At 43.2% G+C, this 19,592-nt stretch overlaps 1 protein-coding gene across 1 annotated transcript; it reads right to left on the bottom strand.

Annotated features, from left to right (window-relative positions):
* Positions 1-2,744: 2,744 nt before the first annotated feature.
* Positions 2,745-19,134, bottom strand: C7H21orf58 (chromosome 7 C21orf58 homolog). The gene is made up of 8 exons (XM_026107418.2): positions 18,290-19,134; positions 16,701-16,758; positions 14,691-14,758; positions 13,508-13,654; positions 9,745-9,859; positions 8,220-8,359; positions 5,638-5,852; positions 2,745-4,263 (listed from the first exon to the last, which is right to left on the bottom strand). The coding sequence occupies exons 1-8, from the start codon at positions 18,347-18,349 to the stop codon at positions 4,248-4,250; spliced, it is 819 nt and encodes a 272-aa protein (XP_025963203.1). The 5' UTR covers positions 18,350-19,134; the 3' UTR covers positions 2,745-4,247.
* Between the last annotated feature and the right edge of the window lie 458 nt (positions 19,135-19,592).

Raw genomic sequence — 19,592 nt, 5'->3', positions numbered from 1 at the left:
GGAGGCCCCACGCCTGCACTGCACAATCCTTATATGACTTTAGCCATGTGCGTCATTTTGCAGGCTTTTCCTTGGAATGAACTGCTCTGCTGAAAGGGTGGACAATCCTGCATGTGGCAGACTTTAAAAAAAAAAAGAAATACACTGATTCTGCTGTTTTAGTAGTAAGGTGTTCAGGAGTAAGCATTAGAATGCTACTTGTCCTAAAGCAGGGGACAAATATGCTTTCTTATCCAAGAATAAATATAGTCCATGATCTGAAGGAAAAAAAAACATAAGGCCATGCTAAAATTCAGTTCTCCACTACACCAGTAGTATCTAGATTACAGCCTACATACAATAACAACCATAGAAAATGCATACGTTGTGTACACTAACTACCGCCCATTGCAAACCCTGCAATGCACAGCCCAGAGCAACAGAGCTCTCTCGAAGGAGAGACCAGATACTGGCACAAGCACAGCAGGGTTCTGCACTGCACATCACGGCACAGCGCAGGCAGACTGTTGCCTAACGGCGGGGAGCCACAGAGGACACTGCAGCCAGCAGGGCAGAGGCCTCACCAGCCAGGGCCCCTCCACACAGTACCCAAGCAGGCAGGTCTAAGGAGAGCAGCCAGGATCAACCAAAAAAGTCTGAGCTGCTGGGCACGTTTGAGAAAGATCTGAGGTCAAGCTGGGAAGTCAGTCTACAGGTCAGGATCAGGCCCAGTGAAGGTAACCAGGGTCAGACATAGCCCAGTGATCACCAGCCAGGGCCACAATGACAAGGCAGGTCCAAGGTTAGGCCATGAAGTCAGTCCATGGGTCAGGGCCTGGACCAACAAGCTCCACAGAAAGGCAGAGGCATAGCTGCAACCAAGAAGGAGACAAGGATACCTGCAGCATAGCTCAGGCAAGGACTAAACACCCGGGGCTGAGCTTAAATGAGGCTTCTGTGGCCCTAGGTGAGGCTGGTCAGGGCAATTAAAACCTCTTAGTGCAAGCACAACCCTGACATTTCATATAAATAAGTCACCACAGAAGATGCTCCAGTACTTTTCCCTGATCTGCATAACAGTGAATTGATTTATACTCTCTGAGTGGCCAACATATCTGCAGTAAAGAAAACAGAACTAAAGAGTTTGCCCGAAGGCAGGATCAACTCTATTTACGTGATACCTATGCACCTGTCTGAATTGCTCTAAGAGCCCTCCCAGGATGGAGATTTCATTCTCTCTCCAGATGATCCGTTTTAGCATGCTGTTATCCCTACAGCTAGGAAGCTTTCCTGCCTTGCCTAAATTGCGCTTCTTGGTATTCAAGCTCACTTCTTCTCATCCCACCCACAAAGCCCACATACAACGAAGGGGCACAGAAAGTGGAGGGGGGGGGAGCCAGAGAGCAAGGTAAGCTTTACACGGTAATTAGCAGTAAAATTATTCATGAATTGTTTTCAGAGCACAGACAGCAAAGCATTAGCTTCCAGCAGTGACAGTTATTATTTGGAAATCTCACTCACAGCACCCTTTGAATATTTGTGCTGTAGGCTTTACAGATTACTCCAGCACTGTGGCTTACCAATTTAATAACCATATTTTAAGATATGCTAATTAATTCATGATCTCCTGTGGATACACAGTATAGAATCATGTAATTAAAGTTGGTCTTATAATACTGCTTCCTTAGATGCAGTAATAATCCTTAGATTAGTGTTGCACAAGCAGTGTCAGCCATGATTCTGTGACCTTGGTGATCTTTCAATACTTTTTTAGGGGAGAGCAATCTGTTTAGAGGGAGCCAAACATGCAGGTAGAGAGGATGTCAAGCGCAAGGCTGGTTATTGTTAAAGGTAGAACAGACACTCACAGAAACTGAGGTGGATAGGGGGACTGGAGGAAAAGAAAGAATCACAGAGGAGGTGGCATTTTGGTTCTTTTTGAGCTCAAGTGCAAGCTGTGCGCTCCTCCCTTACCCAGTGCTGGCCTGCTCATCTGCTGCTGCCTCCCACCCAGTCCTGGCATAGGCAGGTGGGCCAGGCGACACTCCTCCAGCAGAAGCAGGAAGCACCATAGCGTGTGGAGAGCATCCAATTCATCAATAGGCAGCAGTACGTAATAAAGAAAAAGCGCTCCGCAGACCAGTAGTTGAAGAAAACTAAATATTGGAATAAATAATCACAGGATTGTCCAGCATTTAAGGATTATTTCAAATTTAATGATCTAAGAAGAAATGGTAGGTCGGGAAGAGCTAAATGTTCCTTGCAGAAGCTTCAGGTCTAACCCTGTAAGTCTGCTTTGGAAAACATTTCTGTAAAATGCCACAGATCACATTATTAGCAGAGCCTGGTTCTCTACAGCTCAGCCATTTAATCTCTGTAACACTGGAAAGGTCCATCCATACCAGAATATCTGTTGAGATGTGCTAGTGTTTTAACATACTAAAATTTTACCTAAACCAGTTAGAAGATTTGGGAGAGACAGCAAGTAAAACACCATTTGTGAAAGTCCCTTTCTCTTTTGTTCAGTTAAGAAAGTATCTCTCTGGAAATGCAGTTGAAAACACCCGACTTCTGATCTGGAAATGTATTGTCAAAGATGGATATTTTTAGGGATTGCTCTCCTACCCTGAACTAAGTACCCCAAAGGCAATGGAGACCCTGACCACTACTAGAGTTTGAAAGTTCTTTTCTTCCAAGATGATACAGATCAGCTTATTTCTGCCAAACTTAGCTACTGAAAATAGTTCTTGGTAAAACGGACTAAACTTCACAAATTGGGGATTATTTGTGTCCAGTGTAATACCTTTTCCTCTGGGTAACCATTCCAAGCAAAATTTAAGTCTCCTGGTTTTCTTCATCAGACTTGGACGCAAACTTCATCAGGCAAAACCAGTGTAAAGATGCTCTTTTTTATTTTGGTGGAATACTTCAACAACGATGCCAGCATTCTGAATCAATAAACTCCTTCATGATGCATCAGATTAATCCCATTTAAAAAACAGACAAGATAACAAGACACTTAAAAGTGCTACTAACTCATTGTTCATCTTTTTGCCTTAAGCACAATGACTGCTGAAAGCCATGAGAAAGATGTCACTTGAATAAAACTCTGAGTCTTCCAAGGAATCCTAAAAGATGGCAAAAAGAACAAGATAGCATGGTCTCAGATTAAAGCCTGCCATCTGAAAATTAATGGAAAAAGTGAAGAAGGGAAAGGTCTTGATTTATAACATGTTGCTGAAGAAAAAGACATTAATATTCAAGGAATAACCTCTGATTTTTTTAACCAAATCTAAACCCTGAATGTATGAAGGAAAGATTGTGGAATAGTGAACCACATATACACAATTCCAGACTGCTTAAATCCGTCTCCAATAGGTGTTTGAGAAGAAAACTGCGGGTAGCGTTACAAATACAAGACTTAGGAGACTGAGAGTCAGAGCCCTCATGAGGCAGAAAAAGTGAACTGCAGTTAGATGTGGGTGCAGGCACTGTATTTTAAACATTTAGATCAAATGACAGTTCTGAGAAAAAACACAGAAACAGATTTTTTCATTTCTTTCTCCACTGAGAATTATTTATCCATATACTACAAGCCTTGTAAATCCAACTCAAGGTTTGGGGAGAGGCTTAATTTTTAGGAAAATACAATGTCAGTGTTTTCGTCTATTATGCAGGTAACTTGCATTTATCTGGTTCCTCTAGTTTGTGGTTCCCCAGACAGGTAATTACTGAGAGTAATCTCTCAGACAGTAAAACTTAAAACCTTGAGAGAAGAATACTTTAGGTGACTAAAATCTTATTCAGGAATCCTTTGTTCTACTTGCATTATCTTTCCAGAAGCAGGCAGCTGTCTCCTTTGTAAAGCGCATTCTCCTGAATCACATCATGACCCTGGAGCTAGGTCACACTCATTTGTAATGGTTCAAACAATACTGGTGTTAAGCTCATTTCATGCCCTGGGGCCACTGTGAGATGTCAGGCCTGTAGAACATTTTGGGGCAGAATTTCTTGGTTTTGGGAAAGCAGTGACCATTTGCTGCTGCTCTGGGAATGGAAGATGAGAAAAAACAGTCAAACTAGCTGAAACTGGTGAGCTGACCACAGGTGCGTGGTACATCTGAAGATCTGCGGTCTTTCTCCTGCTTGCTTCTTGTGCCAATAACGTGCAGTTGTACAGACATTAAGCTGTCAGACTACTTAGGAAGTGTTCTAATGGAAGCTGACCTCAGTGAGGCCACGGTCCACTTGTAGAGAAACATGTACTGTCAGTACTCAGGCCACCTGTAACAAGAAAAATGGCTTTATTGGGTTTGGTGATAACCAAGAATGTGTGTTTGTTGCAGCTGCAAAAGGACACTGCAGATGTGTAGGAGCTCAGAATTCATGACAGAAGGTAGCTGAAGAGGGAGAAAGGCACCAGCTTAAAAGCTTTGAGAAGATCTCCCTTTGCTGATTTCTGCGAATAGGTAAGCAACAGCTAACTGCACTGATGCTGGAAGCAGCTGGGAGATGTGTACCCGTACAGATTACAAATCCATGCAAATGTGAAAGGGGCAGAAATGTTTAGCCTTTACAATCCCATTAGCTAAACATCTGTTAGGAATTCAAATCCCATGCTAAAGAGGACTATACAGATACCCATTCCAGAAGATCGCCCATGCCTGAGGATGCAGCCTCCTCCATCCTGTGCTTCTGTTTACTAAGCCTTTGAAAGAGAAGTAGCACAGAAATAAAAGCTGTGTTCTGACAAAAGTAATAGTGTCTCCCTGTGCCAAAATCCCCAGACACACAGACCACACTCTAGCAGTGGTATTCCTTACCAGCATCAGCACACAAGCACTTTCTAGAACTGCTGCTTCTGTGCCTCCCTTCTTGCTATCCCTTCCTGACAATGGCAAGACCATTGCTCTCTCTTTGCTTGGATCCTTGCTAAAGTCCCCTCCCGCCACTGGTATCCACAGGAGCGGGCTGGCTTATGGTAGGCTTACGGTGGGCAGAGGGATTGCTCATACACTCATTCAAAAGCTAGTCCCTGGGAGTGATCTGCCAACATCCAGAAAGCAGCCCAAGACAAGCTCTGAGATAGCAGGGAAGACACAGGCAGGTGAGCACTGGGAGGAGCTGGCTGCTTACCTCTGCTAGGGGCTTGAGGACTCTACAGACCTGGGGGTAGCCTGGGGAGAAGTCCATCCATTTCTGCACTTGAAAAAAACACCCCAGTTGCAAGCACAAGCTTGTCCCAAAAGCTCAGCTTTATTTATACATTCTTCCCTCCCTCTATACAGATTTTCTTAGTGACAGTCTTTTTTGGAACTTTTGATTAGTAAATTAGTTATGCCACCTGCAGGCTGGGCATGGGAGTAAGACTGTTTTTTCTTACCTGGTAGCATCTGTAGACCTTGTCTGATTCTCATGTTTTTTCCATAGTAAGTGAAGGTTAATTATTTAGCAAAGTTATTCCATAAGATTTAGTTTATCAGATCATTGTCTAAGTCTCCTTAATCCTATTTTTATGTTAAAGACAATACTCCAGGCTCGCCTTAGCGAAAAGCCAGAGTTACCTTAAGGTATGAGATTTTCTGTTCTACCCTATTACTTCACATCTGCAGGAGGAAGGGTTAAAGCAGGTCACGCTGTGCCAGCCCGTTTACTTACGTATGCACCACAGGGAGCGTGCTTCCAGGCAAGTGATGCACCATGGGTGGGAATCCTCCATTCTGTCCCACGAGACCGGACTGTACGGCTGGGGGCCACACAGAATAGCTGACAGGGGGTAGCACCCCTGGGGGAGAGTAATGGTGATGGTGGTGCACTGTGGATGGCCTGGGCCTTTCTGCTTTCACAAGCACAGGAGCAGCAAGCTGCGAATCCTTGTGGGAGAGACAAATGGCAATTTGTTAAATTTGTACTGCCACAATGAGAGAGCACTAGCAACTCTGGCTGAGCAGCTGAGTTTCCGCTCAGCCTTCTCTTAGTAAAGAGGGTTCATCTTGTGGCCAGAGATGAGTTTCACAGGCTCAAATATAACAGGTCCAGCAAATGCCTCGTGATTCCAAATTTCACCTAGATATTCAGAAACACTCAGGCCCCACTCAAAACAGTTTATCCCACTGCTCTACACAAAGAAAACCCATGTGAACAAAATGACCCTGGAGACAGAGGTGGGGACTAAGAGATGCACTCTCTTCCTCTGCTGTTTTCCCTTAGAAGCAGACGGCTTCATGGCAAGCCTGATATTAGTCCACTTGCTCACCCAAAATCACCTTTTCCCTCAGAAATCTCCCCCATGGTGAGGCATAATCAGGGTTAGGTAAAACAATACATAAGACCCTGCTATTTCACTACTCAGAGAAAGAATATTTAAAGAAAGAAACAAGAGATAGCAAAGTTTAAGGAAAAAAGGAAAGGACTAATGGTCTGATGGAACGGGGGATGTCAGAGAGCCTTCTGGGAAAATAGGGTACTAGAGCAGTGTGGCTTCCCCTTTCAAGCAGCACGTTATGGCTGCTTTTTCAATATGAGTAAAATGTGTTCTGTAACCCAGAAAGTACCTGCCTCCTTTGTCCAAGATAACACTCAGCACAGCTCTGACATGTGGTAATGCCAGCACCTCCTGCAATCTCCACAACAAATCTATCCTGGAGCAGTCGGTGAGGAAATAAATTATCCTGTCTGTGTCACAGGTGGCCTGCTGGCTGTGACTGATGCTAGCTTCTGAGATTTCAGTGCCCTGAAACATGAGAGCCAGCAGCTGCTATCAAATGCTTTCTGTCTAAAGTAGACATTCGGTCTCAACAGGTGCAAAAGATGTCAGCTCCCTCCACGCTAAATGATGGGGTATGGAGGAGTATTGTATTTCCTACCCCCAACTGTTAAACCTAGGGCTTTTGTTTTTTTAAGCCTACTTTTGCAAGCAGCATGCACAAAAGGCATTAGTGAACTGTTCAACTACTGCAGAAGGATGGGAGTTACTTTCTTAATACCTGACAGTCTTAATATCCAAGAAGAAGAAAACAGAATCTTTCTTACAGCACAGGGGAAAGTCACAGTGAATATGAATATGGACGGGGTGAAAAAGCATAAGGGAGGTCTTTGCAACATGAGACACATCCCCTTCTCCCCAAAGATTAACTGTCCTTGCTTCTTAGATAATAAACTCTTCAGAGTAGAGACTAGAAATATATTTTTCCAAAGCATTTAAGAAGGCTAAGGATCCATATCAGATTGTTAAAAATAGCTTAGGATTTGGGCAGCTTACGGATATGTTTGAAATTTTCTACCTCTTATTAGGCACTAGACACTGACGTGTTTTGGAAAATCCCTATAGGTGCCTACACACCTAAATATCTTTAAAATCTGTCCTTTTGGCACGTGGTACCTATTGATTTTCAGTGGGACAATAACTAGTGCAGTGGGGCTCCAAATACGATCACAATATTGATGTTTCAGCTCTAGCCCATTTTAGACTGCCAGGTCAAATTTTACAAATGACGGAATTTGTAACACAAATATTGCCCTGCTGTTTGCAGCAAGCGGACCTGCACCTGCAAAAGCTAAGCCCTGCTGCTACGTCCTGACTAGAGGTGAATCACTGGTTTTGTGGTAGTGCCTAGAGACACCACACTAGATGTTGTTTCAGTGAAAATCAGCAGGTTTTAGAATCCTAAGGCTCCAGATGCAGCAGCAGATGCCCAGTATAGATCTCTTCCACATATAGTCTGTTAGTGGTTCAACTGTACAGGACAAAAATTTCCAGGACTGGACTGAATCCAGTTTGCACTTGTGCCTAAGGCATTCTTCTGCCAGGTCTCCACAAAGTGCTAAACAGAACTGCATGCGAGACCTGCAGGAGACCAGAGCCAGGCAATGCCATGGCACTGGGCAGCAGAACTGGCCCTTTCTGGCTGGCAGAGAGTATGTGCCACAGGTACTAGTAAGGAGCAACACTGAAGCAACTCTTCTCCCTATGAAGAAAATTTCAGACGCTCCAGCTGGGCTGCTTCGGCTACACAGCACACCTCAAAATGAAGCAACATCTACTGTATACAGTGCAGCCAAAAACAGCCAGGATGTCCTCCGCCCAATGACAGCCTCTTGGTGTGATGGATTTAAAGAAGCACACAGCTGTTAGATGCTCCAGACTTTCTGCTGGCACTACCCAGTCCCCGCACATTCCCAAGGAGATTAGCCACTGCTTTGTTTGAGCAAGGATGCTCTTCAAACTCTAGCGTCTTTACCTGCTGTGCAGGCTGAAGCAGGAGAGAGCTGGGTCCAGCAGGCTGTGCAAATGCCATCGGTGGCAGAGCTTTCAGCATCATGTTCTGCATGATGATCTGGTGCATCTGAGCGTTCTGCATTAGCATCATCTCTACCATATCTGGGGAGAGGTCATCCCAAAGAAGAAAGTAAGAGCTTTACCAGCAGCAGACAAGCAGCAAAGGCACCTCAGTAGGAACTGGCCTCCAGCATACCGACTGGTCACTGCCACTGAGGAAAAGCCGCTGAAAGGGACTCTCAGAAGAATATTAGCATTATTTGGCCAGATAGCACAAAATGGTTGTCTATGAATCAGATCGCACAGGCCAGCTCTCCTTTTTCTCCTCCCTTCTACAGTGAAGCTGTTGTTGAGCATCTTCTGTCTGTTAGTTTCACTGCAAACCCACCCCCTTGGCTACACTCACTGACAGGGTGGAGAAAGGTTGTCCAGTGGAGCTCGGTCCAGCAGGGACCGAGTCCTTATGGTGTTCTCCATGGCTTTGGCTCAAGAGCATTGCTTCCCACATAAGAGGTTTTCTCAACTATACATGATACTGCAGTGCCACCTTGAAAGTTCACACCATGTGTACTTGAGAACAGAATGACTCTCCATGTCTGGGCCCTGATCATGAAGGACCTATGCAGTAGAACTAATTTAACTATGAGATGAAAACAACCAAAGCAAATCTCCTTTTTAATTAACTGGTCATATTGACATTACTTTAAATGAATCAGCTTCAGAAGAGATTTGCATCAACTGGGACTAGTCTGTTTATAAAAACAAACTCTGATTCAAATAAATCCAGCGACTCAAGTGATGAAATCATAAAAAATACTGCAATTTAGTGACTGGTGATTTTTTTGTAGCATGCAGAAACCTTTGGCTGAAGGCTGAGCCAGGGAAGTCATCCCGGTTTTTAGTTCATGTTTTATTTCACAGTAACATCCACCTATGCTTAGAAACACCAAACTGTTTTCTATTGGCATGGTACTACATTCAGAACAGCATTTTCAGCTGTTCTGTCTTGTTTCCAAACACAGGGCATTCATTTACATAATAAAAGCCTACATTTTTCAAAGGAGACTGGACAGCAGATTAAAAGGAAACAAAAGAATAAAACAGATTTTTTAGAAGCCTGTTTGTTAGTTTTGGAATCATCTGTTTCCATAAGTTTTACCTGCAAATATTGTTAATATTACTCAGCATTTTGGATTGAGCGGTTTTAGTTCCCCAATCTTCCTCTACAGCTTAACCTTGTTTTGCTGAATATATACTCTTTTTCCTTTAGTTTTTGCAAAAAGGGTTTGTCTGAAGGCCTCTGAGAAATGGTATATAGTTCTATGAAGGGCAACTCCTATACCTCCAACAGCAGCCTAACTGTAAAACAAAATATCACTAAGTAACTTGGATGCTCTCCCATGTGTCCTTCCCCTTACAGTGATGCCTTTCTTGCCTTCTTAGGATGCCAGCAATGGGAACTGGCTGCTAGACTGAGAAAACATTACCTTCTTTAATGCTTCCAGAGTGAGGGGCTGCAAAAGGCTGGGCAGGCGGGATCTGTGTTATCAGTGGGGGCTGCTGAGGTAACTGTTGGATGATAGTAGCAGGTTGCGGAGGCATCTGAGAAAGAAAGGAAAGTGGAGAAAGTCAGGGTTGCTCTTGGCCAGCAGATCCCTCATCTTTGGGTTACTGGGCTCAGCATCTTGATCTGTCTGTCGCCTCTGGCACCTGTTTCACATGGAAAGCAGCTGACCCCAAGCTATATATGAAGCAAGACAAGCTGGGTGTCCAAATAGTAGCTTGAAGGTACCACACTCAGCTTTGCTCTCCTGTGTTAGGCAGCGAGCGTGGAAAATTTTTTAAACACAGGAGTTTTGCATATGCCTGTTCTGAGACACTGTTTCGGGGAGCACTCCAGCAGCTGCACTGTTCAGATCTCTAGAACAGTTAAACCGCACTGATGCAAACCACAACACATGTAGGCACGTTACATGAACATCCACTCTGGTACAGAGCACAGTGAAATACAAAGGGTAGATACAGCCTCCTCCTTTCTCCCCCCCCCCCCCCCTTTTAAGCAGCTTCTTTAAAAGATAAGTTGCATTGGAAGTAGGAAAAACCTCACTGTGTGATGCATCAGAGCTAGGGCCATGGCAAGGAGCAAGTTTCTGTTCGCAGAACTAGTATGTGAACTAGCTCATCAGTTCCTCCCTTTTAAGTCTCACACACAAGCCTTAGGCTCTTCTTCAGGTGGATGCTACCTCAAGTTACCTTGCACGCAGGCAGTCACTGCAGATCAACTGCTATTTCTAACTTGTTATCCCATGGTAACTTGTTCATACCCTCAGTCATAGCTATCAGGATAAGCTGGTTTTTAAGTGTGACCTCAGCATTTTCACTTCTCAGGCCTGAAAGGAACGTGTCTAGATCCTGAAAGATCCAGGCTTTATTTCCTCCTCAGAGTATATTTTTCTCTTGTCCGTTTTGTCAAAGAAGTGTTTTCCAGGGTTCTCTCTCATATTGTAGTTAGGTCAGAGGCAAAAATTTAATACATCTGTTACTCTAGAACTGTCTCCATGTGGACACAGCATGAACAAAGACCAAGACCCATGTCAGCATTTAGGTGTTTAGCGCTGGCTATAATCGAATAGAAAGTGCACCACTGCCCTTGCTGTCACCTAATTCACCCATGCTTATACAAACCCTAACATAGGGTTTAAAACATCAGTTAAGTGCTAAGCATGCAATTCAGACAGAATTTACATCCTTAGGTTGAAAAATGATAAAATAACACCATCTAACCTATTCATACTCCTGAGAACCCAGAGGTACCTGTTTTCTAGCAAAAGCAAATTTTTGGCATTGCTGTCACATCAAACATGAGAGCCACCTCTCCCCTAACATTCTACATAAATCTCTTGACACAACACCTACCAGAATTATTCCTTCTTTAGAGCTAATTTGGGTATCTGCATTAGGCAGGGCAGTATGCAAAACAGATATGCACCAGGGTAATCACAGGGAAGAAGGGGAGAGTCTGGCAGCTGCGAGAAGCAGGCTGTAACCAGCTCTTTCTCAGTCACTGCTTCACCTTGGCAAGGAATGGACTCAAAAATGGATGAATTGTGCTAGCAATAGCTGGCTCTTGACTGCTGCTTTTCATGGGATGGAAGGAAGCAAGAAGCAGGATGTGGGGCTTGAGCAATCCTTTGATGCCACAGGATGATCCTTTGATGTCACATATGAGGAGAGGGGCCTGCAGAGGGTATGCTGTTGCCAGCACCAGTAGTCTTCTGACTTATAGCCTGTTTCCAGCAGACTCCCTCCAAGCTGGCTTCAAGATGGCTGAATTGTCTTGGGAGGCCCTTAACACCCCTGGGATGTAGTTAAGCATGCCTATGACATGAATTTGCTGTTATGCTGTTCCCTGTAGCGCTATCAAGGTGTATCCTTTTCCAATAAGTTCTCTGTAACGGTATTTGTTTTGCTACTGGAAAAAGACATAAGGACTATTCAAATGGCAGGCTCTGTATGCCTTGCTCAGATCTCAAAGTGTGAGACATACAACCTGTCCTGCATCTCTGTGGGAAAGCCTATAGTTTTCACTGTTCTCCTGGTGTCTTTGGCAGCAAATGTTGTGTCATGCTACAGCGTGCAGCCATAAGGAGGAACATACTTGCAGACTGGCCCAGCAGACCTGGAGCCAGCACACTATACTTTGCTGAGCAGGTCTCAGTGGAGGTTAGTAGTCCTAGGAAGAAATACACCATGAGTTGCAGTCAGGATTGAGAAGCCTTCCAACCATATGTTAATAGAGCTGGGATAACATTTCTGTTAATTAGAGAATAGTCCTTCTCCCTGTCTCGGAAATCACACCTATGAGACTCATCAACTGAAGAAAGACTAGGGATCAGGTTTTGAAAATGGTGATGGTGCTTGGCAGGCCTAGCTTGGATAAATAATTTGTTTAAAGATAGAAAGTTATTGCAGTTACTGGTGCCAGAACACATCAGTGCCAACAATGCAGTGATACAGCCTATATCATACTGTCCAAAATGCACAATGCTTTCTCTTCAACTACGGAATTACAAATCTAATTAAACATTTTGTTGTCTAAGAGCCTCTTAGAAATATCTAAAGAGAAGTCTCAAAAGGCAATTCTGAGACATAGCAATAAATAAAAACAACTAAATCCCAAAAATCTATCCCCACAGACTGTAAATGGAAACCTTGAAACAGGAGTGATTCAGAAGGAGTGATTACAAAAGAGAGGCTGGAACTAAATATAGTAGCATAATGACATTCACATTTCCCTTCCCCCTGATATAATTCCTAACACTTGATTTGCTTTTTTTGAACATTACTGAGGACTGAGGTGATATTTTAATGGAACTCCGTATCATAGGCTCAAGATCTTGCTTCTCAGTGGTTATGTTCAGCTTAGAGCCCATCATTTTGTAAGCGAAGCTGGCTTTGTCTTTGCTCCTGGGCATCTCTTTATACTTACATATGCTGGATATCACCTGTTACCTTTTTCCCAGTAACTCACTTAGGCTTATAGGATCTTTCCACAGAAAGTCAATAAAGTTTACTGCTGGTATTATATTAGTCAGAGTAGTAAGGGCATAACCTAACTGCTCACCCTCTTTTCTGAGCCACTTACAACATGTCTGGACAGCATAGACCCTTGCAGGGCTCCACTGAAGACCTTCCTCTGCTGCCAGAACTATTAACTCCTACCCTCAGTTTTCTATCTTCAAACAAATCATTTGTCCATGATAAGGCTGTCAAGCCATTTTCAAAGCCTTATCACTAGCCTTTTGTCAGTTGATGAGTCTCATATCTTTAAGGTGAAATGGGATTTTTAAATCCTCTACTCTAACTTACTGTATGAATCCAACCAGAGAATGCCAGCCATTTCCCTGCCTGCAGCCTGATAGCTTGCATCTGACTAAAGCCTGTCTTCCCAAAAGTCATTCCTAGCCATGACAACCTTAAGAGGTAGATGATGCTTCCACTCCTCTTGGTAACTTGTTCCAATTGTTAACCATTCATTCTGTTAACTTTGTGCCTTATTTCTAAAGTGGAAGAGGATTTCCCTTAGATTTCACCTAGATGAGTAAGAGTCCCATCCAACAGCAAGAAGCATATCTTCACTTTGGTGGGATGTTTCCATACAGATCTCAAGTCCCTCTGTTTGCTATAGTTGTATCTGACAGGCACAGTGCTAGTAAGTGTTTCCTAGGAATGAGGATGGAGGATCCTTACCGTCTGCTGGATGATCCTTGGTGGCTCCACTCGGGGAGCTGGAAAAGGCAGCTGGTAGATCAGGGGCTGAGGATCAGCTCTGTAGTTCTTACAGTATCCTCCAGCTGGCACAGGTGGCTGTGACAGTTCTTCCAAAAGGTGATGCTCCTGCAAGATCAAGTATCTTCTTAAATAAAATCTCATCATAGAAAGGAAGACAGTGTAGTTACACTTGTCGGACTCACTGGGATTAGCCCTTGTAACCCCCGTAGAGGAGCACAGCCTCTCTCACCAAAACATTGCTACAGAAACTCCCATCACTGCTGTATCTAACAGGCAGAACACAAGTGACTTCTGCATGTAGGGAAGCACTCAGCCAGAGCTGGAAGAAGTACAAAGAAAGTGTTTTTTTCCTACATGCCTCTAGGATATATGATTTTCAGCGTAAGCCAAAGGGACAAAAAAAAAGTGAAAAAGAACCCGCTGAAAGTCTGGAAAAGTGTTTCATTAATGGTTGATCACCCCCCACAAACTTTGTGTTTTGGCACTATTCCAAGAGCTTATGATATAGCAGTTCAGGATAAACAGAATCAACATACAAACAAATTGAGGTCAGCGCAAGCCTTGTTAACTGTAGTAAGGAAAAACATACTGCTCTTCAGCCTTTCCCCCTGATCAGCCAGGCCCAGGCTATATAGTCCAGTAGAGCAGAGGATGAATACTGCTCAGCCAAAGAATTAAAGGACAGAAAAGAACTGAATCCACATGGACAGTGGATACGCAGACTTTGTGGAATCTCCTTCTTCAGTATGAATGTGGCCTCTTCTGTTGTTTCTGTCCATAGAGATCTTTCTCCTCTCTAGGTGCCCAGAGAGGCACACTGGTCTCAGGACAGCAGCAGTAGTTGCACAGCAGTTCCCCAGCCACAGCAGAGGAATCCTTCTCCTTATTTTAGAAAACTATCTCCAAGAACTATGCAGATTTGCATGGGGGAGAAGGAAGGCAACATCATTACTTGTTTCTCAAGATGAGGTTTGCAGGGCCTGACAGGATAATTAAAAACCTCCCAAAGTCTGCTTATTTGCTGCTCTTCATTTCTCCTTCTAAATAGAGGGAAGTTTTCCTGCACTCTTTGTTGCTTGTTTAGGGTAACAATTAAACTGCACTCTCCATATAGTCACCTGAGAACAGAGAAGGCTCTTACCCTAAGTTGCTGCAGGAGATCTTTCCTCCGTCTTAGGGCATTTTGAAGCATATCTTCATGTCTGTTCCCTGAAAAAGGAAAAGGGGGTCTGTTATCTTCTTAAAAGATCACAAATACAGAGCTATTATAACACCTACGTTCTGAGATTAATTCTGGAAAACATGGTATTATAAAATATCTTGATTTCTTCCAGAAAAAGCTCTAGGTTATTTTTCTTGACAAAACCATGAATGGGCAATGACTTCAGGCCACATGCAGAAACAGCTGCTCAGCAACTCTAGAAAGGCAGTTATCTTTGAAAGGCAGAAATCTTTGAAGATTGCGCTATAAATCCTCATTTTAACCTTCTGACTTAGAAATTCATTTTATCCTGAAATTTTCTAGATACAGTCTGTACATACAGAGGATGATGTGCAAAGTCTAATGAAAGTTTGTCATGACGTATCAAAATAACTTAAGTTTTGAATGTCAGCTTTTTGCTGTTACCTTCTAGTTCTGAAACAGCCTCCTTTTCAGATCCTCCCACGTATGGCTGATTGTGAACCCCCTTGAAATTAAAGTTAAAAAAAAAATGTTTTCAGATATGTTGGAGGCATGCCTGGTATTTGTTCTGAAAAGCAGGATTTAGTATTTTGAAATAGAAAGTCATTAAAATGACTTTTGATTTTTGGCATTGGAAGTTTCCTACAATTTGTACATCGGCTCAATGAACTTGAGCCCAGAGTACAATTTAGAAATATTACTGATCTTCTACCATTAGTTTCTAATCCATAGAAAATACAATTATAAACACTGGACGGGTACTTAGATCCTAAGCTTGGTTCAGGAAAAGAGGGCAGGAATCCTGGCATGTTTATTAAATTCCCAAAGTTTAGATATTTCTCTAAAAGCTAGTGAGCCAGCTAAAAGTTGATAAATAAGGGAGTTTAGAATAACCTCTGTCTTTATCAAATTCTTTCAAAGACTGCTATGATGCTTCACTTACAAATTGCATGTTCCATTCAACAATGCTCACGTGGAAGTATACTATATGTGCAGTGCCTTAGTTTCTTGGTAATTTTAAGCATTTTAATGTTCCTGGTAAAATGGACATTGATTTCCCAGCAATTATCAATACACTTTGGAAGATTAACTCTTTCAGTGCAACAATCTAGGTCATAAACTATTTGAGCCACATTTTTTTAAACTGAAAACCTCATTCTGCTCTGCGCAAGGTTGCATTGTTCAGACTCAAAGGTGCAAAGCAGCATTAATAATAGGCTATTCATCCTGTTTGGTTTCCTCTGAGATGCAGAGCCATCAAAACAGCTCTTTTTCAAGAACATACAGAATCACCTGTGCCAAGCATACAGCTGGACAGAGGGGCTAATTCCCAGGTCTAGCATGGCTGAAATAACCAGTTGTTTGCTCCAGTCTAACTATCATCCACAACTGAGAGACTCCAAAGGACATCTGGGCAGGAGGGTATTCTTTGTTATGCCATTGTACTTGGTTGGTTGATCGTTTGCCTTTGTTGGTTTCAAATACACATGCACAAGAGAGAAAAAACTGTAGAAATTCTAAAGGTATAATCCAGATAGCTGCAAAGCATAGCAAACCCATTCTCCTTGCATCAAGACCCCTGAGACTCACCAGCTTCGTTCGAACTGAGACTAGTATATATATTAACATTTCTATTTAAGTCTTCATTGGAACTTGCATATGCAATATCTGTCCCTCAGGGCTGCAAGCACATTTAGATACCCAGACTGAGCTCAGGCAGCACTGACTCAAGTTCAGAGTCTCCTTCCTCTCATGCAGATAAAATCTCTGTCACAAAAGCAAAGACAGAGCAAGTTCTGACTAACCAAATGCCTCACTACAGTGCATGCAGGGGCAAAGGCCCCATTCAGCTTTTAAGGAGGAGATTGCATCTTCCAGTGTGATCTACTGAAGAACTCGTGTCTGAGAACATCACTAAGCCCTTTCTACATCATGTCTGCAATCAAAAAATGAATGCTTCTCACTTACTTGCTGTTGGTGGAGGTGAATCCATCCTCTCTAGATTCTCATGTTCATTTTCTAGTCTCTGTAGGTAAAACCACCATGAGAACTGATTATGAATCAGGCAGCAAAGTTCACAACTATTTCCAGCTCTGCAATACAGACAGAAATAGAGGATGGAGGAAACAAAGCAGAGGTGGAGGAAACAAAGCAGAGGTGGAGACAAGGGATGCTTCTTAAATCCTAAATCACAGCTAGTGAGGGCTATGAGTAGTTTTCATAGAAGTATGAAATATCTCATTACAAATCTAGCCACAGTATAAGAATAACCTATGCCATGAGTGCAGTAGTAGGCCTTAATAGTCCTGACCAGCCTCACCTAGAGCCTCCACTCACTCCCACTGCCCATGGATCCAGGAGCCCATTTAAGCTCAGCCCTGGGCCTTCACTCCCCACCTGAGTTATTTAAGAGGATTAGTGGTTTCCAGCTCAGTCATAGCTGTTATCTAGCTGTGAATCCTGCTGACCCAGGCCCTGACCATGGACTGTCTTCCCACCTTGACTATGGACCTGCCCAGCAATCACTGCACTTGACCCCGGCCTGCAGATTGACTTCCTGGCTTGACCTTGAACTTGCCTCATCACCATGAACTTTTCTGATGATCTGGTTGCTTGGTTGAACCTGACCACCATCCCTGGGTCGGCTCTACTTGCCTCAGCCAGGTACCGTGGGACCATGCCCTAGCTGGTGAGGTCCTGCCCTGCTGGCTAAGTTATTGCGCTCAGCTCCCTGTCCCTGAGGGAGCAGCTAGCCCTTGCTGCTCACCAACAGTCAGAAATCACAGTGGAGACATTTCATTCACACACAGGCTCTCTCTTTGCTCCTAGGCTCTGCATAGCTCCAAACTAGCAAAAAGCTTTCCCCTTGAATGGGTGCTGCCTCTAAGGCAAAAAATATTCCACCTCAGAGAGGTTAGATGCTGATTCCAGCAACCATGTCTCCAGGAAAACTGTTTTTTCTTCTGGACAACTCTTCAAACAATTCCTGGAAGACACTGATACAGAAGATGCATGTCAGTGGATATTGGATGTGTTGAGGACGGAAGAATAGGGCCATGCAGAGAATCCTGAATGTATTTGTGTAGAGTTATAACAAAAAGCAACTAGCATTCTGCACTGCACTTCATGTGCTTTCAGTAAGGGTCTGGCCAGGTTTCATTAGGCAGTATACCACCTGTAAAGGTAGACAATAATGAAATGAGACTGGCTTAAAACAACCTGAGGCCCTCCCTTCGCCATCACTCACTCCTAACCTTTACCTGTGACAACTCAGACCAGTTTTTCATTAACTGGTGACATCTCCCATGATACCAAAGTCTCTTTATCTGTATTTTTAATTTACTCTAGGCTAACACAGTATTATTTTTTTGAAAGTGACGATGATTATAGCACTAATACATGTTGGTCTGCCTCTGCTTGCAGAGGAGGTTCTCAGTTGGATGCAGATCATCTTTGTATCTTAGTGGAAATATAATCACTTAAATTACTATTTTAATGCTTAAACATTATCAGCAAAAAGCAGAGCAAAGCAGACCACTGAAGAGTTACTACCCTACCTTTTCTAGGAGCTTGAGTTTCAGCCGGGTCATGTGATCCACCATGGCAGGATCTGTCATTGTAGTAACCTCCCAAAACTGTAGGCAGGCTAAAAGTGGATTAAGCAGCTAAGCAAAGGCAGACAGGTTTTCAGTGGTGTCTTTTTCCTCCTCCAAGATCTTTATAGAAGCAATATTCCATTAAAAAAATACAAGATTGTGAGGAAATGAGGAAAGAAAATCTTCAGTTTCACTCCAAGGTAAAAAAACGGAATGATAGATGTCCAAATACGACGTTGTAGGTTAGGATAGATGTCCAAACACAGTGTTTTTTTGCCATTCTCTCACTGCATTTTTGTGCTGCAGGTTGCAATGGTCACAGAAGGTTAGCCCAGCATGAATCTCTTTGTCTGTTCATAATGGTTGCTAGCCTCTCCCTGGAAGTATCACTAAGGCTGGCCCTCTGTTGGTAATATGCTCTTCTAAGTAGCTCTGAGCTTAGCACCTGTAACCTGGTTGCTAAGTTTGTAGTGCCAATCCACAATATAAACAACTTCATCTCCAGGTGTAGGAGCTTATATAACCTATGTAAAACAAATGCCCAGCACATTAGGGGACAAAGCGAACAGAGAAGGAAAAAAAAAGAAAAAAAAAGCCAAGGTCTACCCAAAACCTGTCATGGCTCTGTAACATAAGGCTGATGCCAGGGATCCGATTATGATCTTACTGATACTGGAAAGCACTATATATCTTAATGTATGGGGCCCATATGCTTTTGACAGGGCCTTTCATATTAGTGTTCATCACCACTATCAAAAGGAAGATAGTAATTTTTTAAAGGTTTTTAATTAAGGAGAATAGCTGGAACTCATCCTAGGATGAGTAAAAGAATGAAGAAGATTCTTATAACACCCTTTTGCTTACCATCTCTTGAGTAGCCTACAGGGTGCCTTCTCCCTCCCAGCAAAGCCATGCCAGCAAAAAAAAGCAAAGCAGCATTTACTGGTGACATCCATAACTCAATATCAAGGCATGATAAAAGTCAGGGAATAGATGCTGATTCTCAGCATCATATTTTAACCCTAGCTCTGCTCCTGAGAGAGCAAAGTTACAGTCTCTTCCTTGCTTGAAGCCGATGGCAAAGGCACAGCTGACCCACTGTTGGCAGCTGGAGTAGCTGCTGGGTACATAGCTATATGGGAGCAGTACAGATCACCTCCTCCAGTTGTGACCTACACAGCATGTGTATGTAATCTGGCCTTAAAAAATACACAGGCTGGTAGTGATCAGAGAGATTACAGAAGCTGAGACACGGGGATCCCAA

Source organism: Dromaius novaehollandiae, chromosome 7 (genome assembly GCF_036370855.1).
Source record: "Dromaius novaehollandiae isolate bDroNov1 chromosome 7, bDroNov1.hap1, whole genome shotgun sequence".
NCBI lineage: Eukaryota > Metazoa > Chordata > Aves > Casuariiformes > Dromaiidae > Dromaius > Dromaius novaehollandiae.
Note: the sequence above shows the minus strand (reverse complement) of the source record. Positions and strands in the feature narration are given on the sequence as shown.

What these genes read in the sequence shown, in the direction of transcription:
- C7H21orf58 (XM_026107418.2), bottom strand. Translation starts at nt 18,349, where the DNA reads ATGACAGATCCTGCCATGGTGGATCACATGACCCGGCTGAAACTCAAG. An exon ending in AACTCAAGCTCCTAGAAAAG is followed by an intron (nt 16,759 to 18,289) that starts GTAGGGTAGTAA and finishes TTTTACCTACAG; the next exon opens with AGACTAGAAAATGAACATGA. An exon ending in ATCTCCTGCAGCAACTTAGG is followed by an intron (nt 13,655 to 14,690) that starts GTAAGAGCCTTC and finishes TTGATCTTGCAG; the next exon opens with GAGCATCACCTTTTGGAAGA.